Source organism: Salvelinus fontinalis, chromosome 3 (genome assembly GCF_029448725.1).
Source record: "Salvelinus fontinalis isolate EN_2023a chromosome 3, ASM2944872v1, whole genome shotgun sequence".
NCBI lineage: Eukaryota > Metazoa > Chordata > Actinopteri > Salmoniformes > Salmonidae > Salvelinus > Salvelinus fontinalis.
This window is the reverse complement of record NC_074667.1, coordinates 7,645,881-7,669,997: the sequence shown is the minus strand read 5'-3', so window position 1 is coordinate 7,669,997 and position 24,117 is coordinate 7,645,881. Positions and strand designations below refer to the sequence as shown.

The 24,117-nt window shown below is 42.8% G+C and overlaps 2 protein-coding genes across 3 annotated transcripts; both read right to left on the bottom strand.

Annotated features, from left to right (window-relative positions):
- Positions 1-41: 41 nt before the first annotated feature.
- LOC129837700 (uncharacterized) lies at positions 42-12,735 on the bottom strand. The gene is made up of 5 exons (XM_055904082.1): positions 12,453-12,735; positions 11,417-12,017; positions 5,140-5,349; positions 2,253-4,979; positions 42-2,077 (listed from the first exon to the last, which is right to left on the bottom strand). Exons 2-4 carry the CDS (start codon positions 11,855-11,857, stop codon positions 4,221-4,223), a joined length of 1,410 nt encoding a protein of 469 aa, XP_055760057.1. The 5' UTR covers positions 11,858-12,017; positions 12,453-12,735; the 3' UTR covers positions 42-2,077; positions 2,253-4,220.
- Positions 12,736-12,820: 85 nt separating this feature from the next.
- Positions 12,821-24,087, bottom strand: LOC129837689 (uncharacterized). 2 transcript variants are annotated; one of them, XM_055904069.1, is made up of 7 exons: positions 23,851-24,087; positions 22,336-22,442; positions 19,417-20,125; positions 18,875-19,003; positions 14,459-17,313; positions 14,155-14,209; positions 12,821-14,061 (listed from the first exon to the last, which is right to left on the bottom strand). In XM_055904069.1, exons 3-6 carry the CDS (start codon positions 20,083-20,085, stop codon positions 14,182-14,184), a joined length of 3,681 nt encoding a protein of 1,226 aa, XP_055760044.1. In that variant the 5' UTR covers positions 20,086-20,125; positions 22,336-22,442; positions 23,851-24,087; the 3' UTR covers positions 12,821-14,061; positions 14,155-14,181. The 2 variants fall into 2 exon arrangements, with proteins under 2 accessions (XP_055760044.1, XP_055760036.1); XM_055904061.1 differs by lacking the exon at positions 22,336-22,442.
- Positions 24,088-24,117: the final 30 nt, after the last annotated feature.

Below are 24,117 nucleotides of genomic sequence, written 5' to 3'. Positions count from 1 at the left end.
TTTGCCCATTAGGTAGAAATTATACATTACTCCACACTTAGTCCTGAGATACAAAGACATCAGTTTATTGAGTTAAATATATACAACGTGAAACAGGACAGGTTCTATAGAAATTGAATCTTTGAATAAAAAAAGTCAGTTTCCTGGCTTTTATAACTAAAACAACCTCCTGGTACTGCCCATGAGCACCCCCCACGTTGTCTGCGGTTGTGAGGCCGGTTGGACGTACTGCTAAATTCTCTGGCAACAGCTCTGGTGGACATTTCTGCAGTCTGCATCCCAACTGCACGCTTCCTCAAAACTTCAGACATCTGTGGCATTGTGTTGTGTGACAAAACTGTACATTTTAAAGTGGCTTTTTATTGTCCTCTGTACAAGGTGCAACTGTGTAACGATCATGCTGCTTAATCAGCTTCTTTATATGACACAACTGTCAGGTGGATGGATTATCTTGGCAAAGGAGAAAAGCTCACTAACAAGGACGTAAACAAATGTGTGCCCAAAACTCAGCACTTTACATGTTGCGTTTATATTTTTGTTCAGTGTAGAAATCTAGAAATATTCTGGTGGTAGAATGCAATCTGGTGGAAAAACGACCAAATTGTCATACTTGAGTAAAGATACCTTAATAGAAAATGACTCAAGTAAAAGTCACTCAATAAATACTAGTTGAGTAAAAAGTCTTAAAAGTATTTGGGTTTTAAATATACATAAGTATCAAAAGTAAATGTAATTGCTAAAATATACTTAAGTATCAAAAGTAAAAATTCTAATTCCTTATAATAAGCAAACCAGACGGCACAATGTGTTTTCTTAATATACGGATAGCCAGAAGCACACTCCAACAATCAGGCATAAATTACAAATGAAGCATGTTTTTAGTGAGTCCGTCAGATCAGAGGCAGTAGAGATGACCAGGGATGTTCTCTTGATAAGTGTGTGAATTAGACCATTTTCCTGTCCTTCTACGTATTCAAAATGTAAGTGCTTTTGGGGGTCAGGGAAAATGTATTGAGTAAAAAGTACATTCTTTTTCTTTAGGAATGTAGTGAAGTAAATGTAAAAGTTGTCAAAAATATAAATAGTAAAGTACAGATACCCCAAAAATCTACTCATCGGCCAGTTTATTTGGTACACCACCCCATTTATCGAGCCCATTTATGGATCGCTCTTACTGAAAGTGAGTCACGTGGCTGTGACTCACTATATAAAGCAGGCAGACAGGCATCAAGGCATTCAGTTACAGTTCGGTTGAACATCAGAATGGGGAAAAACTAGTGACCTAAGCGACTTTAAGCATTTTATGATCAGACGCTCCTGTATCTCAGAAACGGCCACCTTCCTGGGCTTTTCACGCACAACAGTGTCTAGGGTTTACTGAGAATGGTGCGTCAAACAAAAAACATCCATTCTGTGGCAGTCCTGTTGGCGAAAACAGCCTGTTGATGAGAGAGTTCGAATGAGAATGGCAAGAATCGTGCAAGCTAACAGGCGGGCCACAAACAGACAAATAATGGCGCAGTACAGCAGTGGTGTGCCAAACAGCATCTCAGAACGCACAACTCGTCAATCCTTGTCACGGATGGGCTATTGCAGCAGACGACCACACCGGGTTCCACTCCTATCAGCTAAAAACAAGAAGAAGTGGCTCCAGTGGGCACGTGATCACCAAGACTAGACAATCGAGGAGTGGAAAAACATTGCCTGGAGCATGACAGCAAGTTCAGTTTACTTGAGTGGCCTGCGTAGTCCCCAGACCTCAACCCAATACAGCATCTTTGAGATGAGATGGAATGGGCTATTCGCAGCATGAATGTATCACTGTCCAATCTGCAGGAACTGCGTGATGCCGTCGCGTCAGCATGAACCAACATCCCTGTGGAACGTTTCAGACAACTTGTAGAATGCCCCGAAAAAATCAGGCTGTTCTGGAGGAAAAGGAGGGTCCGACCCAGTATGTACCTAATAAACTGGCCAGTGAGTGTATATTAGATAAGGAGAATGTTAGCCAAACGGATGTCCACAGGGTCTGGATGGGTCAGCAGCAGGTTCGAGGGGGATGTGAGCTCATGACGCACTGTGAAGATCAGCAGAAAAGAAGACGTGTGATGAATGATTTGACAAGCGTGTTATTGCATAAGTGTCACAAATAAAAGACTATGGGTATTATTAGTGACATCTTACTTTTTAAGGTGTGATAGGAACACACATTCATTGATATGAAACATATGTTGTATTTCAAGCTGTTTTACCTACAACAGCCGCCCTTTCAGGTTATGTTGGGGCTTCTGTTGGGGCTTCTTTTAAATGTGTTGATCTCTGCTTCATCTTCAGGTTGAACTCGCCAAGCTGGAAAAAAATTACAGAATTATTGTCTTTAAAAAAGCTTTGTCATATTGATATATTATATCCTCACTATTTAATTAGTAGAAATCAAGAGGGACATATATCAAGGTTTTGGTGTTTCTGCCCCTCTCTGTGGATGAAATGTATTAACATTTAGAATAGATGCAGACATGCATTCTCCATAGCCAATAGAAGACATCACAAGTTAGTGAAGTTCCTTCATAGCAAAGACAGTACTTTGATTCTTTAGAGCAAATGTAGTCTCGAACTCTAAATGTCACAAGACTTTTCCTTTAATTTCGCCTTCATCTCTTCGTCTGTCCTTTTCTGCTCGGTCTCCCAGTCAGGCTCTTTCTCAGCCTCTGGTTCGGAGGGCAAATGGGTCCGTTGCAGCCACATTCGCCACAGCGTCTGCAAACAGTCTCTGCCATTCTGTCAATGATTTGTCCTCTGCTTCTGGCTCTGTCTTGGGCTCTGGTTCAGAGGGGACCTCAAGGCCTTTTGCAAGCGCTTCCGCCAAACGCAATTTCCGCCTTGTCATATAGGTTCTGTTTACCCTCATGGATAAACCTTCGTTGTATATACCTCCTTTTTCTTCCAGTGTTTCCTCTTTTCTCCATTTTCTATTTTGGGATCCTGTTCTAGAGGGTGCCTCAGAATCCTTTGTAGCCACCGGAGGGACCACAGAATGCAGTTTCTCCCCTTCTATGACTGCTTCTCCTTCTGGCTCCTTCTTTGTACCTGGCTCAGAGGGTGGCTCCTTGGCAGCCACCTGAGGAGTTTCTTTAAGCAGCCTTAATTCTTGTATATTTTTGTGTTGCCTCTTTAGACGCGTGTTTATACTCAACTGGTTAAGCCCGACAGTCCAAGTCTGGGCCACACAGTCTCTATGTCCTGTTCAGGGATGAGTCTGTATCCTGCACTTGTACATCCATGTTTGTGAACTGGGGGTTTCCAGTGGCCTGTGTGTATGCCTGGAAAAACGTTTCTGAAGTGCCATTACAGTAATAAGGCGGGCAGTTGGGGTAGAGTGGATACACAAGGGGGTTGGGAGGAGTGGCATGTTACCATGTGGCATTGTAGCAGGGGAAATGGTACCAGGGGGAAAGCTACACCTTGGAGGGAAGGTGCTGGCATAGTGGCTGCTGTGGTATGCCATGTACTTAGAGTACTGCACTGAGTAGGTCGCCATCAAAGATGCATGAGGGTGTGTGGGATCGTTGGAGTATGGGTAAAGCCCCAGGAAGCTTTCTTTGTCGCCATCCCAGTCTTTGCCTCGCTCCCACTATCTCTATATCTATCCAGGTCTCCGGTACTACAGCGTCTGCCTCTCTCTCTGATCTGTCCCAGTCTCTCTCTCTGTCCTGGTCTCTGGTGCTAGAGCGTCTGTCTCTCTCTCTGTTTCTCACAGATTGCCCCCGTCTCTCTCTCTCTGTTTCTCACAGATTGCCCTCGTCTCTCTCTCTCTGTCCTGGTCTCTGGTGCTAGAGCATCTGTCTCTGTTTCTCTGAGATCTGCCCCCATCTCTCTCTCTCTGTCCTAGTCTCTGGTGCTAGAGCGTCTGTCTCTCTCTCTCTCTGTTTCTCTGAGATCTGCCCCCATCTCTCTCTCTGTCCTAGTCTCTGGTGCTAGAGCGTCTGTCTCTCTCTCTCTGTTTCTCTGAGATCTGCCCCCATCTCTCTCTCTGTCCTAGTCTCTGGTGCTAGAGCGTCTGTCTCTCTCTCTCTGTTTCTCTCAGATCTGCCCCCGTCTCTCTCTCTATCCTGGTCTCTGGTGCTAAAGCGTTTGTATTCTGCGGTCCACCGATGGCAAGGGGGGCTGGAGTTGGAGCTATCTGACAACAAGGAAATACTGTGATATTTGCTTGAGCATGCTCACTCCTCTTTATCTTTCCCTTTCTCCTCTTCCTCTTTCTCGCTCTCCTCTTTCTCCTTCTTGCTCTCCTTCTCCTTCTCAACCTCCCACACGCTTTCTTTCTTGCCCCCCTTCTTCTCCTGGTCTCTCTTCTTCCCATACAATCTCTCCTGGGTCCTGTCGTTCAGTCGGCCCAACTCCTCAACCCCCAGATCCAGCCCAATTGTCTGCAGCAGGCTCTGGATCCGTTCGTACTTCTGCTCATCCTCAGGCCTCATTTTCCTCCACCTGTGGAGACTTATGCCTCCCTTTCCTCTTCTCCTCAACAGGTGGAGACTTTGGCTTTTTGTTTTTTGGGCTATCCTTAGCCTGGATGAAGCCCAAACTGAGTCTATGTTGCCCAATATCTCCTTCTCCACTTTGTAAGAGACTGTGGTCTTGTGGCAGAACGCTACCTGCTGGGACCACTTTACGCAACAGACTCCCAAGCGGATTGGGCTGAACCCCGAGTAGGGTGGGCTGACCCCAGAGTATATTGAGCCAACATAGCGGGAGCTCATCATCAAACCGGGAGCGCCTTTTGCGAGAGGGCACCTTCCTCTCACTCTTAGAGGTGGTCTCGGGCTGGCCATCAAGTGGAGACGGCTGACCATGTGGCAGCTCCTCTCCCACAGAGGGTAAATCCTTGAAATTGTTGACAATCTTTGAGAGCCTGTCGATGTCCCCCCCCCTTTGTTGAGGACATTGAGGATGTACTGGAAGCCCTTGGCTGCTTTGTCCTGAACAATTGGATAAGGGACCAAACATGAGGAAACATCAACAAATAACCAACCACTGCAACAGCTATATACATTTTAAATGTGTATGCTGGTCCGCTTCCTTAAGAGTGAGGTGACTCTCAAAACACAATTGATCCCAGATATGCTACATAGTACATACCTCCTTATTCACCGTGGGATTGCGTCGCTGCTCCAATAAAGCCACTTTGAGTTTCAGAGGATGCTCCTCTTCATGTACGTACAGGATAAGGTTGTCCTTTACTATGCTGTCTTTGCGCAGGATGGACTCGTTCATCCGTTCCACAAAGCTTTTGACCACTTTGGGAGAATGGAGAACAAGCTTGGGAGGGACCTGCTGGTCAGCAGCCTCCTGGAGTACATTGAGGAAAATATTGAAAGTACAAATACCACCAGTATCAGAGAATTAAACAAACAATTCTGACCAAAAAGAAAAACATTTGATTGTGAAACCATTCAATTTTGAGATGGGGTGAAATCCAAAGTGGTGCTATATATTCATTGGCTATGTCATAGATAATTTGTAAATGATAACTATTGATACATTACTAGCCCTAACACTTAATCTGAAAAAATGACAAGTTAATTAGTGGGTCATGGTGATTTCAGAACCAAAAAACATTGTCCCCCATAATCTGACAGGGGGGGTGGTAGATGCCAAGTTTCCCTTATGGCCAGATCAGGTGCCTACATAGTACACACCATAGACATACAGTGCCGTCGGAAAGTATTCAGACCCCTTGACTTTTTCCAAATTTTGTTACATTACAGCCTTATTCTAAACTGGATTTTTAAACGTTATCCTCAGCAATCTACACACAATACCCCATAAAAATCTGAAATACCTTATTTACATACAGTTGAAGTCAGAAGTTTACATACTTATAATTCACTTTACCACAATTCCAGTGGGTCAGAAGTTTACATACACCAAGTTGACTGTGCCTTTAAACAGCTTGGAAAATTCCAGAAAATTATGTTGTGGCTTTAGAAGCTTCTGATAGGCTAATTGACATCATTTGAGTCAATTGGAGGTGTACCTGTGGATGTATTTCAAGGCCTACCTTCAAACTCATTGCCTCTTTGTTTGAGAAAATCAATCCCAGAACAACAGCAAAGGACCTTGTGAAGATGCTGGAGGAAACAGATACTTTTGTACGTATATCCACAGTAAAACGAGTACTAGACCGACATAACCTGAAAGGCCACTCAGCAAGGAAGAAGCCACTGCTCCAAAACAGCCATAAAAAAAGCCAGACTACGGTTTGCAACTGCACATGGGGACAAAGATCATACTTTTTGGAGAAATGTCCTCTGATCTGCTGAAACAAAAATAGAACTGTTTGGCCATAATGACCATCGTTATGTTTGGGAAAAAAAGGGGGATGCTTGCAAGCCGAAGAACACCATCCCAACCGTGAAGCACGGGGGTGGCAGCATCATGTTGTGGGGGTTGTTTACTGCAGCAGGGACTGGTGCACTTCACAAAATAAATAGCATCATGAGGTAGGAAAATTATGTGGATATATTTAAGCAACATCTCAAGACATCAGTCAGGAAGTTAAAGCTACTTCTTATGGATAGGTGTGACGGTAGCGTCTCACCTGGCCAACATCCGGTGAAATGGCAGAGAGCCAAATTCAAATTACTATAAATATTAAACTTTCATGAAATCACAAGTGCAATACATCAAAATAAAGCTTAACTTGTTGTTAATCCAGCCAAGGTGTCAGATTTCAAGAAGGCTTTATGGCGAAAGCAAACCATGCGATTATCTGACAACGTCCAGCACACAAATGCATAACAAATCATTTTCAACAAGGGAGTCATAAATAGCAATATAATATATGCCTTACCTTTGAAGATCTTCCTGTGTTGGCACTCCAAAATGTCCCAGTTACATTACAAATGGTCCTTTTGTTCGATAAATTCCTTCTTTATATCCATAAAAACTCAGTTTAGCTGGCGCGCTTCAGTCAATAATCCACTCGGTTTCCCTCTTTCAAAATGCATACAAAATGAATCCCAAACATTACCAATAAACTTATCCAAACAAGTCAATCAACATTTAGAATCAAACCTTAGGTACCCTTATACCCAAATAAACAATACAATTTAAGACGGAGAATCGTTATTGTCTTTACCGGAGATAAACAAAAAGAACACGCTCTCTCAGCCATGCGCTTGGAAACACTACAGCCAAAATGGGAGCCACTTAGAAAAACTACAACTTGTCCCTCATTTTTCCAAAAACAAGCCTGAAACTCTTTCTAAAGACTGTTGACATCTAGTGGAAGCCCTAGGAACTGCAATCGGGGACGAATTCGCCCTATTATAAAAGTGCCAGGCATTGAAATCAGTGGTATGCTGAATTGTTCTTTTTTTTATGGTTTGTTCTCGGGGTTTCGCTTACCATTTCAGTTTTGTTATACTCACAAACATTATTTTAACAGTTTTAGAAACTTGAGTGTTTTCTATCCGAATCTACCAATTATATGCATATCTGAGCCTCTGGGCCTGAGTAGCAGGCAGTTTACTTTGGGCACGCTTTTCATCCGGATGTCAAAATACCGCCCCCTATCCGAAAGAAGTGAACTTGTTCAGAGTGAACTGCCTCCTATTCAGTCCCAGATGTAATAGATGCATTTTATTAGTAGTATTGGATAGAAAACACTCTGAAGTTTCTAAAACTGTTTGAATGATGTCTGTGAGTATAACAGAACTCATATGGCAGGCAAAAACCTGAGAGAAAATCCAAACAGGAAGTTGGAAATCTGAGGTTTGTAGTTTTTGAACTCACCCCTATCGAATACACAGTGGGATATGGGTTAATTTTCCTAAGGCTTCCACTAGATGTCAACCGTCTTAAGAACGTTGTTTCAGGCTTCTCATGTGAAGGGGGGCCGGATGGGAGCTGTTTGACTAGGGGGTCTGCCAACAGCCTCGTTCTCAGTCACACGCTTTCACTTGCGAGTTAGCTCTCGTTCCATTTCTTTTCTACAGACATTAGAATTCCCCCGGTTGGAACATTATTGAACTTTTATGATAAAAACATCCTAAAGATTGATTCTATACTTAGTTTGACAAGTTTCTTCAACCTGTAATATAACTTTTTGAACGTTTCGTCCAAATGGAGCAGATCGCGCTTTTGGATTTGTTTACCTAACGCCCTAACAAAAGAAGCTATTGGACATAAATGGACATAAATGATGGACATTATCGAACAAAACAAGCATTTATTGTGGAACTGTGATTCCTGGGAGTGCATTACGATGAAGATCTTCAAAGTGAATATTTATAATGCTATTTATGAATAATGTTGACTACCCAACATGGCGGATATTTCTCTGGCTGGTTTGGGCTCTGAGCGCCGTTCTCAGATTATGCTTGTTCCGTAAAGTTGATGTGAATTGATGTGGCTCTCTGCAAAATCATAGCATGTTTTTGAACTACTGAACATAACACACCAATGTAAAATGAGATTTTTGGATATAAATATGCACTTTATCGAACAAAACATACATGTATTGTGTAACATGAAGTCCTATGAGTGTCATCTGATGAAGATCATCAAAGGTTAGTGATTAATTTTATCTCTTTGTGCTTTTTGTGACTCCTCTCTTTGGCAGGAAAAATGGCTGGGTTTTTCTGTGACTTGGTGGTGACTTAACATAATCGTTTGTGGAGCTTTCGCTGTAAAGCATTTTTGAAATCAGACACTGTGGCTGGATTAACGATAATTTAATCTTTAAAATGGTGCCTAATACTTGTATGTTTGAGAAATTTGATTTATGAGATTTCTGTTGATTTGTATTTGGCGCCCTGCTATTTCATTGGCTGTTGGCGAGGGTTTCCGCTAGCGGAACGGGGTGCCGCTAGTGGAACCCCTGTCATAGACAGGTTAAAGCTTGGTCGCAAATGGGTCTTCCAAATGGACAATAACCCCAAGCATACTTCCAAAGTTGTGGCAAAATGGCTTAAGGACAACAAAGTCAAGGTATTGGAGTGGCCATCACAAAGCCCTGACCTCAATCCTATAGAAAATTTGGGGGCAGAACTGAAAAAGCGTGTGCGAGCAAGGGGGCCTTACAAACCTGACTCAGTTACACCAGCTCTGTCAGAAGGAATGGACTAAAATTCACCCAACTTATTGTGGGAAGCTTGTGGAAGGCTCCCCGAAAGGTTTGACCCAAGTTAAACAGTTTAAATGCAATGCTACCAAATACTAATTGAGTGTAAGTAAACTTCTGACCCAATGAAAATGTGATGAAATAAATAAAAGCTGAAATAAATGATTCTTTCTACTATTATTCTGATATTTCACATTCTTAAAATAAAGTGGTGATCCTAACTGACCTAAAACAGGGATTCTTTACTAGGATTAAATGTCAGGAATTGTGAAAACTGAGTTTAAATATTTGGCTAAGGTGTATGAAAACTTCTGACTTCAACTGTAAGTATTCAGACCCTTTGCTATGAGACTCAAAATTGTGCTCAGGTGCATCCTGTTTCCATTGATCATTCTTGAGATGCTTATACAACTTGATTGGAGTCCAGCTGTGGTAAATTCAATTGATTGGACATGATTTGGAAAGGCACACAACTGTCTATAAAAGGTCTCACATTTGACAGTGCATGTCACAGCAAAAACCAAGCCATGAGGTTGAAGGAATTGTCTGTAGAGCTCCGACACAGGATTGTGTCATAGCACAGATCTGGGGAAGGGTACCAAAACATTTCTGCAGCACTGAAGGTCCCCAGGAATACAGTGCCCTCCATCATTCTTAAATGGAAGAAGTTTGGAACCACCAAGACTCTTCTTAGAGTTGGTTGCCAGGGCAGACTGAGCAATCGGGGGAGAAGGGCCTTGGTCAGGGAGGTGACCAAAAACCCGATGGTCACTCTGACAGAGCTCCAGAGTTCCTCTGTGGAGATGGGAGAACCTTCTAGAAGGAAAAACATCTCTGCAGCACTCCACCAATCAGGCTTTTATGGCAAAGTGGCCAGACGGAAGCCACTCCTCAGTAAAAAGCCGATGACAGCCCGCTTGCAGTTTGCCAAAAGGCACCTAAAAACTCTCAGTCCACGAGAAACAAGATTATCTGGTCTGATGAAACCTAGATTGAACTGAATGCCAAGCGTCACGTCTGGAGGAAACCTGGCACCATCCCTACGGTTAAGCATGGGGGTGGCAGCATCATGCTGTGGGGACGTTTTTCAGTGGCAGGGACTGGGGGACTAGTCAGGATCGAGGGAAAGATGAACGGAGCAAAGTACAGAGAGAGCCTTGATAGAAACCTGCTCCAGAGCGCTCAGGACCTCAGAGTGGGGGCGAAGGTTCACCTTCCAACAGGACAACGACCCTAAGCACACAGCCAAGACAACACAAGAGAGGCTTTGGGAAAAGTCTCTGAATGTCCTTGTGTGGCTCAGCCAGAGCCCGGACTTGAACATCTCTGGAGCGACCTGAAAATAGCTATGCAGCAACGCTCCCCATCCAACCTGACAGAACTTGAGAGGATCTGCAGAGAAGAATGGGAGAAACTCCCCAAATACAGGCGTGCCAAGCTTGTAGAGTCATACCCAGTAAGACTCGAGGCTGTAGTCGCTGTCAAATGTGCTTCGACAAAGTACTGAGTAAAGGGTCTGAATACTTATGTAAATATATATATATATATTTTTCAATTATAAATTAGCAAAAATGCATAAAAAAACTGTTTTTGCTTGTCCTTGTGGGGTATTATGTGTAGATTGATGAGAAAAAAAACGATGTAATATATTTTTTAATCAGACTAACAAAATGTAGAAAAAATCAAGGGGTCTGAATACTTTCCGAAGGCACTGTATATACTTTACTCACACACAGCTCAGAGAGGCCCAGCTCATGAGCTTCATCAGTAGCATATTTGAATTTAGAATGGAAAATGAACATGTCTATGCAACAAATGAGTGTATCAAACCAAATCTATTAATTCTCTAACCAAAATGAATCATTTCAAACTAAAACATATCGTTCCCGTATCATATCAGAGCCCATGTATCTAGATACCTATCGAATCAACTTGAAAGGGAAAGAAGCACATCCCTATTGTATTTATGTATATGTGGTGAAGTTGTGCTGTTGAGTTTGCGATGTAAGACAAATTTCCTGAATGGGACACACAATAAAGAATTAAGAAATAATTTGAAGATGTATGATGCTGATCAAGCCTACGTTGTCCCTGAATACTGATCTAAGGTCAGTTTAGTATTTTTTACCTTTAAATGGTTAATGGGACAGGTTTATGGGCAATTGATTCTAGATCTGCACTTAGACTAAGGAGAGGCAGTAGAATAACCCCTATGTAATGGAACAGAACAGTGCATCCAAACATCAGGAAATAAATCTATTCATAAATACAGATGTAACAAGCACATACATTTGAGCGACATTCATTGGTCCATGCCCGCTTTCTCAAAATGCTATTCACCCTCTCTTTAAGAGTAACATCCTTTAAGAGTAACATCCTAACATTCCTTGTCCTTCGTCTTCTGTTTACGGATGGCCTTTGATTCAGGCCCAAACGTTTCCATAGCAAGAGCAGCATTTCTTTGCCGGCAATCTGTTCCTCTATGATCTCCAGCTCCATCCTCTTACAAAGGAGCTCCAGGTCCTCCCCACTGAGCTCCACAGGATCTCCATCAACGTCCCCATCTGTGTCTGGGGAGAAGGGAGCACCTCTACCCCTCAATGAGCCTTTGCTCCAGTCTCTGGATGATGGGTCCATGATGTAGCTCATAGCAGAGGAAGCACCATACTCCTCCCCACCTTCTCTAGTCCTCCTCATGCTGCAGTATTCACTGTAGGGCTCTCGGGGCATAGCCTGGCCATTGTCTCATTGCCCTGAGCTCTGTTCTCCATACTCCCTCTGGTGACTGCATGTCTCTGGTTCTCCATACTCCCTCTGGTGACTGCATGTCTCTGGATCCATTGGGTACATTCTGCCAAGGTGCCTGAGCTGGGCTGATACTCCAGGTTCACTACAGAGAATAAAGAGGTGGTGAACTGTACTGTGTGTCTGGGTGACAACTATAACATTAAGTATGTTATGAATATAAACATGTCTGTCGTTGATGATATATTTGATGTTCTTTGCCCAGATATGCATGTTCAAGGCAAGACATAAGGACTCAAACTAATTAACAGGTTTCTAACAAACAAGTTCCAATATATAGGTAGTTGCATTTAACTTATATAATGTTAACCCGCTTGTAAGATTTTGTTTTGAATGTCAGCTGAAATGTGCTAGTTAGTGATGTAATTTTCAGTGCAGGCCCACATATAGCTTGCTAGCTAAATAGTGTAAATGTAAGCATGCCAGGTAGGGGAATATCGACAAATATATAAAATAGCCAAATCGAAATAGTCCCGTTGCCACTTAAAAGGTGCAAGCATTGCTTGTAATTAATGTTTACCTCCAATTTGCCCCTTCTGCTACCCTCGCGCAGGCCTTTGTGTTCGCCGTCTCATTCTGGATCTTGAGGGTTCAAACAACTTGCATGCACACAACCAGAGTCAGAGAAGTCTGAGTGCTTTGACTTGGAATTAATATTGTATATGGTTACATTTGTTACAACTAATAAACAATAAACCCGTTTCCAGGTTCCTACTTCTAATTAAATTATTTCAGCTTCTTAGGATCAAAAATCCAATACTGCCACCAATAGGGCAGAATGCAAAAGTGCATGGAATTGTCTAATACAAAACCAATGGAAGTTGTCCCTGGAAAGGAATGTGAAGCTCATTCGGGTGAAGTTCATTTGAAATATGATACACTACACACTTACAATAGACCGAATATTTTATTCAATTACATATTTACAAAGTGAAAGATCTATAGAAATAGGAGGGCTGACTGCACTGGGGAATGAAACAAGGGCAGTTCTTACTTTCAGCTATCAGGCATGATAACTTACAAACATAATACCGTCAATAGTCTTTTCATGCATTGATACACATGTACTATGCCTAGGGCCATGAATATTTCCTGACCACATGACCAGACCAAGTAAACCCCACGCCCTTATTTGGTTTAGAACAGGCAAATTGTCTCAGGCAGCCAAATACTCCATCTAAATTGCGGTACGGTTCTATAAACATAAAGCCATCTTTCATATGCAAAATGTACACTTACTCTACTGTTATTTAAGCAATAAGGCCCAAGGAGTTGTGGTATATGGCCAATATACCACAGCTAAGGACTGTTCTTATGCACGACGCAACACGGAGTGCCTGGACACAGCCCTTAGCCGTGGTATATTGGCCCTACATCACAAACCCCAGAGGAGCCTTATTGCTATTATAAACTGGTTACCAATGTAATTAGAGCAGTAAAACTAAATGTTTAGTCATACCCATGGTATACGGTCTGATATACCATGGCTTTCAGCCAATCAGAATTCAGGCCTCAAACCACCCATTTTATAAAACCGGTTTTAACAGTTGCAGCCGACAGTATTTTTCAGTGACAGCGAGTTTGTGGCGTCCATCTTCCGTTTACACACAGGGTTTTGGAGATGCAGATCGGTAATTAGCACAGGTAGTCGACTCCCGTCTTCCGTCCGTTTTCCGTAAACAAGCACTGTAACATGGAAATATGGCCGTGTGGGAACCCTAACCCAATAAATGTGCATTTTTGTCCCGCTGATATGAAAGATAGTTCCTTATGTTCCAAAATCAGACCGCAAGCGATGCGCGTTAACATTTAATGCAAGGGTCGGGGCTCTTAATTAAACGCCCCCGGCCAGAAGATACTATCATCAATAGGCGCTAAAGGTACTTAGCATATATGAATGTGCTAGACCCTACCCATACCCCACACACAATACCCATAAATTACACTGAAAATAACTTCAATACGAAGCATTTAAGGATAAGACTAAACTTTAACAAATCCTTTGTTAGTATCATTACAAATCTATAAATGGTTGATAGGTAAGAATATAAGCCAACTGATGTCCATAGGGTCTGGATGGGTCAGGTTCTATTCTAGTGGGAGATGAGCTCATGATGCCAAGTGAAGATCTGCAGAATAGAGAAATAGTTGAGACGAATGACTCGCTATAGAATACAATCATGTTCTCTTGAAACCGATGTATTTCTGGTGCTTCTACTTACAACAGCTAGTCATCCTTTGAGGCTATGTTAGGCGTGCCCATCTTCAGGTTGAACTCTTCAAGCCGAGGAACATGTAAGAAATTCAATGTCATTAAAAGTTTTTTTGCCGTAACAAGGACAAAATGTGGTTGAATGGTGAACGCTAAGTTATAGGTAGACAAAAGGTCAACATACCCATACCTTTCACTAAGATGAGGTTAATTCAGATAACCAAGGGAGAACTTCACTTCCATACCAAAGACATTACTTCCAACAATTACAATGAAATACAAATGCAAAAAAAAGAAAAGAAAAAAGCACCAACCTTATTTTTCCTCCATTAATTCTCATGCCACTGGTTGTTTCTCCCCTTGTCTCCTTCTCAGCCTCTGGTTCAGAGAGGAATCCAGGGCCCGTTATAGCCACTTTCTCCACAGGGTCTGCTAGCAGTTTCTCGCCATCTATAATTGCGTCGTTCTCTCCTTCTCGGTCTTCCTCAGCCTTTGGTTCCAAGAGGACCTGAGGGCCTTTTACAGACACTTTCGCCACATGATCTGCAAGCAGTTTCTCCTCTTCTAACATAGTTTCTTCCTCTCTTTCTGGTTCTTTGTTGGGCCCTGGTTCAGAGGGAAGCCCAGAGTCATTTGTAGCCACTTGAGGAACCCCTTTCTCTATGGTGTCTGCAAGCAGTTCCTCCCCTTCTGTCATTCCTCCCTCCCCTTCAATCTTGGGTGCTGGTTCAGAAATGGCCTCAGTGCCTTCAGCAGCTGCTTTTGCCTTTGACAGTTTCCCCCTTGTCAAATAGGTTCTGTGTACCCTTATGAATATCCCTGGGTAGTATATACCTCCTTTTTCCTCTAGTGTTTTCTTTTTTTTCTTTTTCTTGGGCCATGGTTCAGAAGGGTTCCCAGAGTCCTTTGCAGCCTCTAGAAGAGGCACTTTTTCCTTAGTGTCTACCAATGGTCTCTTCCCTTTGTACTGGAAAGCCTTTTTCCTCCTCTTTGCAAAATGCTTCTTCTTCCTTTTTATCTTGTACTGATGCCTCTTTAGACGTCTCATTAGAATCCTCATGAAGATACCTGGATACAACTTTTTTTTCTTGGGGCCCATTTCAGAGGGGGCCGCAGAGTCCACTGCAGTCACCTGAGGAGCCACTTTCTCTGCAGCATCCGCATGTAGTTTCTCGCCTTCTAGTTCTTTCTTAGGCCCTGTTTCAGATGGTGCCTCCAAATTATTTGCAGCTTCCTGAGGGATCACTTCTCCAGCATTGTCAGCATGTAGTTTCTCACCTTCTGGTTCTTTCTTAGGCCCTGTTTCAGATGATGCCTCCAAATTATTTGCAGCTTCCTGAGGGATCACTTCTCCAGCAGTGTCAACATGTAGTTTCTCACCTTCTGGTTCTTTCTTAGGCCTTGTTTCAGATGGTGCCTCCAAATTATTTGCAGCTTCCTGAGGGATCACTTCTCCAGCAGTGTCAGCATGTAGTTTCTCCCCATCTATCATTGCTCCTCCTTCTTGGTCTTTCTTGGGCTCCGGTTCAAGAGGGAAATGAGGGGCCACTTTCCCTGCTGCTTCTGCAAGCAATCGCTTTCTTTTGCGCTGGTGAGCCTTATTCTTCCTCTTCGCAAGCCGTTTCAAATTATACTGAAACTTCCTTAGATGACTGTGATAACTCTTCATGAATATACCTGTGAAGAATATATTGTTTCTCCCCTTTGCTTTAATCTTGGACCCTGGTTCAGAGGGGGACTTCTTTGTCGCTATCGGAGTGGTCAAAACCACGGCGTACTTCTTTGTCACCATCTGACAGGACACTTTCCTTAGGTCATGCCTCTGTTGATTTTTCTTGCGTTTGCTAGCGGGTTGGGTGTATGTGCATCTCTGACTTAAGACTGCTGTAGTCCTGGCAGGCTGGGTGTATGCGTATGTCTGGTTTAAGGCTGTGGTGCCATAAGAGTAATATGGGGGGTAGTTGGGGTAGGGTGGATACCCAGGGGTGTTAGATAGGAGGGGCTTATTACTAGGCAGCATGGCACCAGCGGGCATGATTCCAGGAGGCATGGTACCAGGGGGCATGGTACCAGGGGGATAACCCCACCCTGGAGGGAAGGCAATGGTGTAGGGGCTGCTGTGGTATGCCATATACTGAGAGTACTGGGTGGTGGAGTAGGTAGCCATCATAGAGGCATGAGGATGAGAAACAGGGAATATAGGGTCCATGGGGTATGAGTTGAGCTCAATGGAGCGTTCCCTGGACTCATCCCCATACCTATCCCTCTCAGATCTCTCTCTGTTCCAGTCTCTGGCCCTAGAACGTTTGTCTCCGTCTCTGGTCCTTTGCAGCCACCAGTCTACATCCTTGTCTATCTCCCGGTTTCTGTCTCTCTCAGATCTGTATCTGTCCCGGTCTTTCTCTCGGCCTCCGTCCCTGCCTTTCTCTGGGTCTCTGTCTCTCTCAGATCTGTATCTGCCCCCGTCTCTCCTAGATCTGTCCCGGTCTCTCTCTCGGCCTCCGTCCCAGTCCTTCTCTGGGTCTCTGTCCACGTCTTTATCTCTGTTCCTTTCTGATCTGTTCGTTTCTCTGACTACCGGTTTGTCCTCGTCTCTCTCTCTGGTACTAGAGTGTCTCTGCCCGTCTCCTTTTCGATTTCTCTCAGATCTGTCCCTTTCTCTGACTCTGTCCTTGTCTCTGGTACTAGAGCATCTTTGCCCGCATCTCTCTCTCGTAGAACTTTCCCCTTCTCTGGCTCTGTCCTCTCTGTCCCTTTTCAAGTCTCCCATCTTCCCATACAGCCTATCATTGGTCCTGTCTGTTAGCCGACCCAACTCCTCAACCCCCAAGTCCAGCCCAACGATCTCCAGGAGGGTCTGCATCCGCTCGTACCGCTGCTCATCCTCAAGCCTCACCTTCTTCTCCTCAACTGGAGAAGACTTGGATCTACTGCTGGAGTCAACATGACCCTCGAGCAGAGTTGGCCAAACTTGTGGTAGCTCCTCGCCCACAATGAGTGGCTCATTTTCATCGTTGACGATCTTTGAGAGCTTGTTGATGTCCACACCTTCATTGAGAACATTGAGGAAGCGCTGGAAGCCTGTGGCTGCTATGTCTTTCTCCTGTGTCCTGAGTGAGTGATCTGGTCCCTGAATGGTTGGATTATGTTGTTTATCATTAGGGACCACCTAACAGGAAACATATGAGGAAATATCATTTAATATCTATCCACTTCAGCTATAAACAAACTAGTGCTGGGCGATTAACCAACATTTTGCGTATGTTCAATTATTTGAATACCATTTCGTTCAGTTTTTTTCTGTGAGCTCAATGCGTACATGGCACAGTTTCTCTCAAGACAAATCAGATCCAGCCTGAACTGTGCAATGTAGTAGGGAATAGTAGTTTCCAACAGGCCAATATTATACATGGTTTAGCTCATAAAATGTGGTAATTAACTACAATGACCATAATCCATTGCACATTTACATTTTACATTTTAGTCATTTAGCAGACGCTCTTATCCAGAGCGACTTACAGTAGAGTGCATACATTTTTATTACATTTTACATACTGAGACAAGGATATCCCTACCGGCCAAACCCTCCCTAACCCGGACGACGCTATGCCAATTGTGCGTCGCCCCACGGACCTCCCGGTTGCGGCCGGCTGCGACAGAGCCTGGGTGCGAACCCAGAGACTCTGGTGGCGCAGCTAGCACTGTGATGCAGTGCCCTAGACCATTGCGCCACCCGGGCGCATCTACTTGTCCGGTCTGTTTCTTTTATGCCTGCTACTGAAGAGAAGAATGCACAATTGCGAGGTGATATAGAGAGCAGCTGTTGCTCTGTGAGGAATCTCTACCTGAAAATACATGATCTAGTTGGTATTCAGCAGTCATAAAAGTATGCCTTATTTACGTTGAAGAACTACAAAATAGCAATTTTGTAAGACAGCATAGGCAGCAGCTCTATAGAGATGAGATGATGACTTGGAATGAAATAAAGTCATCAAATAAAACAAATGTAATATACACAACTGAAATGTTTTATTCAATTAAAGTAATGTGAATAAATTATGGTTAATAAGTGATAAGCAGTAATTGCCAGTCACTACCATCATGGTACTTTTATTAATTGTTTTACTCTGTTAGAGCATTCAACCCACAATGCATTTAATGTTTAAAAACGGAATAATCAAAACCCGAAAAAACACTAATCGCTCAGCACTAAAACAAACAAAATGCGCTTGAGCCGCTTGCATCAACACCGCCCCATCAAACGTAGCTTCATTTACGTATCGCTTGTGTGTGCATTTCACGCTACCTTTGTAGTGTGGATGTTCATCTGATTGTCTATGCTATGTTCATCTGATTGTCACAATGAATGTATTTGGTTGCATTTTGTCAACTGCATTTTACTCAGAATGACTCATTCAGCAACGATTGGCTTTTAGCTGGCTAGCTATGCTACAAGTTCATCTCAATGACTGTTCGCATGCTAGGTAGCAATTTATGCATCAGGTGGCTGACAGGGATAACACTAATATAGCCGTGACATTTGAGAGAAAAAAACTAGGCTTATATGAACACAAAAAATATTATGAAGGGTACAAGTAAGTAGGCACTTCCTATCCTGCGTATGCCGGATGGGTGTCAATGGGAGAAAGCGATTGCATTCATCGGGGGCCATGGTTTTCTTGACTTCCTTATGATACTTTTGCCGACCTACTTTTGTGATGGCTACATACCTTATTGTTGTGAGAGCGTCGTTGGTTCATTAAAACCTTCACTCTCAGTCTCAAAGGATGGGCCTCTTCATTTTCTAGGGGAGCGCTAATCATCAGCTCCAATGCTCGCATGTTGTTTTGTTTCTTCGGCTTGGCAGGGGTATCACGGAGGAAAAGAGAGAGAATAGTTTATTATGTGTAATGCAGCTGTCTCTGAATAGTGATCTAAGGCCAGTTTTTATTTACCTCTTAGACTCTTCATGGATTAATAACTGATCTTAACTGAATACATGACGGCGAGCTTGTAGGGCTACAACATGTAAAACAGTATTGGTCACCATACATGATGTCAACAAGAACATAATGATGTATGGAAGAAATTAAGCGGAATTCAACCCAAATCTAGATTTTTGCACGAACTATCCCTTTAATTCAAATTTAATTCTGCTCCTGTGGGGTGTGACCAATTAAAATCCAATACTTTTATGGGAAATAAAGACCAATTTCCAATTCAGAATTGAACCCAGCCCTGATGAATAAATGCAGAACTAATAGGTACATACCTTACGCATGCACCGTACCGCTGTTCTTCTGAACTTACTCAGAATGTCCAGCACCCTCTGTTTAAGAGGTAGGCATACGCGTGACGACTTGTCGGTGACATGGTTGTATGTTTTGAATATTGTATTGTTGATCTTGGTCTGTTTAGAGATGCCCTTCACTGTTGTGGATGCAGCCTGTGTTTCAGGCATGTCCTTAGCGCCGCGTTTAACTTTTTGCAGAGCAAGAACAGCTTTCTTGTGAGCTATCTTCTCCTCTATGACCTTCAGCTCCTTCTTCTTACGAGCGAGTTCCAGGTCCTCCACACTGAGCTTCACAGGATCTCCATCTGTGTCTGGGGAGAAGGGAGCACTGCTACCCCTGAATGAGCCTTTGCTCGAGTCTCTGGACGATGGGTCCATGATGTAGCTCATAGCAGAGGAAGCACCAGACTCCTTCCCACCTTCTCTAGTCCTCCTCATGCTGGAGTATTCACTGTAGGGCTCACGGGGCATAGCCTGGCCATTGCCTCTCTTCTCAAGGCTATCGTCCCATTGTCCTGAGCTCGGTCCTCCGTACTCCCTCCGCCGACTGTACCTCTCTGGTTCTTCATACTCCCTCTTCCGACTGCATGCCTCTGGTTCTCTAAACTCCCTCCGCTGACTGTGCTTCTCTGGATCCATTGGGTACATTCTGCCAAGGTGCCAGAGCTGGGCTGATACTCCAGGTTCACTGCAGAGAATAAAGAGGTGGTGAACTGTACTGTGTGTCTGGGTTAGAGGTCGACCGATAAAGGTTTTACACCTTTATTTAATCTTTATTTAACTAGGCATTTCAGTTAAGAACACATTCTTATTTTCAATGACGGCCTAGGAACGGTGGGTTAACTGCCTCGTTCAAGGGCAGAACGACCGATTTTTACCTTGTCAGCTCGGGGGATTCAATCTTGCAACCTTACAGTTAACTAGTCCAACGCTCTAACCACCTGATTACATTGCACTCCACGAGGAGCCTGCCTGTTACGCGAATGCAGTAAGCCAAGGTAAGTTGCTAGCTAGCATTAAACTTATCTTGTAAAAAACAATCAATCATAATCACTAGTTAACTACACATAGTTGATGATATTACTAGTTCATCTAGCGTGACCTGCGTTGCATATAATCGATGCGGTGCGTATCGTTGCTCCAATGTGTACCAAACCATAAACATCAATGCCTTTCTTAAAATCAATACACAGAAGTATATATTTTATATAAGCATATTTAGCTAAAAGAAATCCAGGTTAGCAGGCACTTCTCTTGCGTTCATTGCACGCAGAGTCAGTGTATATGCAACAGTTTGGGCCGCCTAATTTGACAGAATTTTACGCAATTATGACATAACATTGAAGGTTGTGCAATGTAACAGGAATATTTAGACTTATGGATGCCACCCGGTAGATAAAATACGGAACGGTTCCGTATTTCACTGAAAGAATAAACGTCTTGTTTTCGAGATGATAGTTTTCGGATTCGACCATATTAATGACCTAAGGCTCGTATTTCTGTGTGTTATTATGTTATAACTAAGTCTATGATTTGATAGAGCAGTCTGACTGAGCGGTGGTAGGCAGCAGCAGGCTCGTAAGCATTCATTCAAACAGCACTTTCGTGCGTTTGCCAGCAGCTCTTCGTTGTGCTTCAAGCATTGCGCTGTTTATGACTTCAAGCCTATCAACTCCCGAGATTAGGCTGGTGTAACCGATGTGAAATGGCTGGCTAGTTAGTGGGGTGCGCACTAATAGCGTTTCAAACGTCACTCGCTCTGAGACTTGGAGTGGTTGTTCCCCTTGCTCTGCATGGGTAACGCTGCTTCGAGGGTGGCTGTTGTCGATCTGTTCCTGGTTCGAGCCCAGGTAGGAGCGAGGAGAGGGACGGAAGCTATACTGTTACACTGGCAATACTAAAGTGCCTATAAGAACATCCAATAGTCAAAGGTTAATGAAATACAAATGGTATAGAGAGAAATAGTCCTATAATTCCTATAATAACTACAACCTAAAACTTCTTACCTGGGAATATTGAAGATTCATGTTAAAAGGAACCACCAGCATTCATATGTTCTCATGTTCTGAGCAAGGAACTTAAACGTTAGCTTTCTTACATGGCACATATTGCACTTTTACTTTCTTCTCCAACACTTTGTTTTTGCATTATTTAAACCAAATTGAACATGTTTCATTATTTATGAGGCTAAATTGATTTTATTGATGTATAATATTAAGTAAAAATAAGTGTTCATTCAGTATTGTTGTAATTGTCATTATTACAACCAAAAAAATATTAAAAGAAATTGTCCGATTAATCGGTATCGGCTTTTATTTGGTTCTCCAATAATCGGTCTCGGTATTGAAAAATCATAATCGTTCAACCTCTAGTCTGGGTGACAACTATATAAACACTAACGTTAAGTATGTGATGAAAATAAACATGGTTTGCTGTTGATTATGGATGTATTGGATGTTATTTGCCCATATATGCATGTTCAAGGCAAGACATCACTAAGGACTCAAACGAATTAACAGGCTTCTAAACAAACAAGTTGAGTTCCAATATATACAGTTGAAGTCAGAAATGTACATATACTTAGATTGGAGTCATTAAAACTCGTTTTTCAACCACTCCACAAACTTCTTGTTTACAAACTATAGTTTTGGCAAGTCGGTTAGGACATCTACTTTGTGCATGACAAGTAATTTTTCCAACAATTGTTTACAGACATATTATTTCACTTAAATCACAATTATATTGTGTCAGAAGTTTACATAAACTAAATTGACTGTGCTTTTAAACAGCTTGGAAAATTCCAGAAAATGATGTCATGGCTTTAGAAGCTTCTGATAAATGATGTCAATTAGCCTGAGTCAATTGGAGGTGTACCTGTGGATGTATTTCAAGGCCTACCTTCAAACTCAGTGCCTCTTTGCTTGACATCATGGGAAAAATTGTGGACCCTAAGTCTGGTTCATCCTTGGGAGCAATTTCCAAATGCCTGAAGGCACCATGTTCATCTGTACAAACAACAGTACGCAAGTATAAACACCATGGGAACACACAGCCGTCATACTGCTCAGGAAGGAGACGGGTCCTGTCTGCTAGAGATGAACATACTTTGGTGTGAAAAGTGCAAATCAATCCCAGAACAACAGCAAAGGACCTTGTGAAGATGCTGGAGGAAACCAGTACAAAAGTATCTATATCCACAGTAAAAACGAGTCCTATATCAACATAACCTGAAAGGCCCCTCAGCAAGGAAGAAGCCACTGCTCCAAAACCGCCAGACTATGGTTTGCAACTGCACATGGGGACAAAGATTGTACTTTTTGGAGAAATGTCCTCTGGTCTGATGAAACAAAAATAGAACTGTTTGGCCATAATCACCATTGTTATGTTTGGAGGAAAAAGGGGGATGCTTACAAGCCGAAGAATACCATCCCAACTGTGAAGCACGGGGGTGGCAGCATCATGTTGTGGGGGTGCTTTGCTGCAGGAGGGACTGGTGCACTTCACAAAATAGATGGCATCATGAGGGAGGAAAATGATGTGGATATATTTAAGCACCATCTCAAGACATCAGTCAGTAAGTTAACGCTTGGTCGCAAATGGGTCTTCCAAATGGACAATGACCCCAAGCATTCTTCCAAAGTTGTGGCATAATGGCTTAAGGACAACACAGTCAAGGTATTGGAGTGGCCATCACAAAGCCCTAACCTCAATCCTATAGAACATGTATGGGCAGAAATGAAAAAAAGTGTACGAGCAAGGAGGCTTACAAACCTGACTCAGTTACACCAGCTGTCAGGAGGATGGGCTAAAATTCACCCAACTTATTGTGAGAAGCTTGTGGAAGGCTACCTGAAACATTTGACCCATGTTAAACAATTTAAAGGCAATGCTACCAAATACTAATTGAGTGTATGTAAACTTCTGACCCACTGCGAATGTGATGAAATAAAGGCTGAAATAAATCATTCTCGCTACTATCATTCTGACATTTAACATTCTTAAAATAGTGGTGATCCTGACCTAAAACAGGGACTTTTTACTGGGATTAAATGTCAGGAATTGTGAAAAACTCAGTTTAAATGTATTTGGCTAAGGCGTATGTAAACTTCCGACTTCAACTGTAGGTAGTTGCATTTGTCTTCTATAATGTTAACTTAGCTTGCTTGTACGTTATTGTCAGCTGAAATGCGCAAGCGTTAGCCAGCTAACGTTAACTATAGCTAACTACCTAGCTAGTTTGTAATGTAATTTTCAGAGCAGGCTGGCATATACCTTGCTAGCTAACGTATGTAAATGCAAGCATGCCAGATAGAATATCGACAAATACATGAAATTGCCACATCGAAATAGTCACATTGCACATTTTCCATAATAAGTGGTGGCAAACATTGACTATAGCTAATGATTGTTTACCTCGAGTCTGCCCTCTTCTCCTGCGCTGATGCTACCCTCGCGCAGGTCTTTGTGTTCGCCGTCTCCTTCTGGATATTGTGGTGTCAAAAAATTAGCATACCAGTCTCTCTTAAAAATCAGAGTGCTTTGACTTTCATATAAATCGTATAGATTAGGTTAAATTTGTTAAAAAGGCAACTGGTCAACCAACATAAACTCGTTTCCTGTCTACATCGTCTTTTGTTCTATGATTTCAGCTTCATAAGATCGACATTCCTATACTGCCAC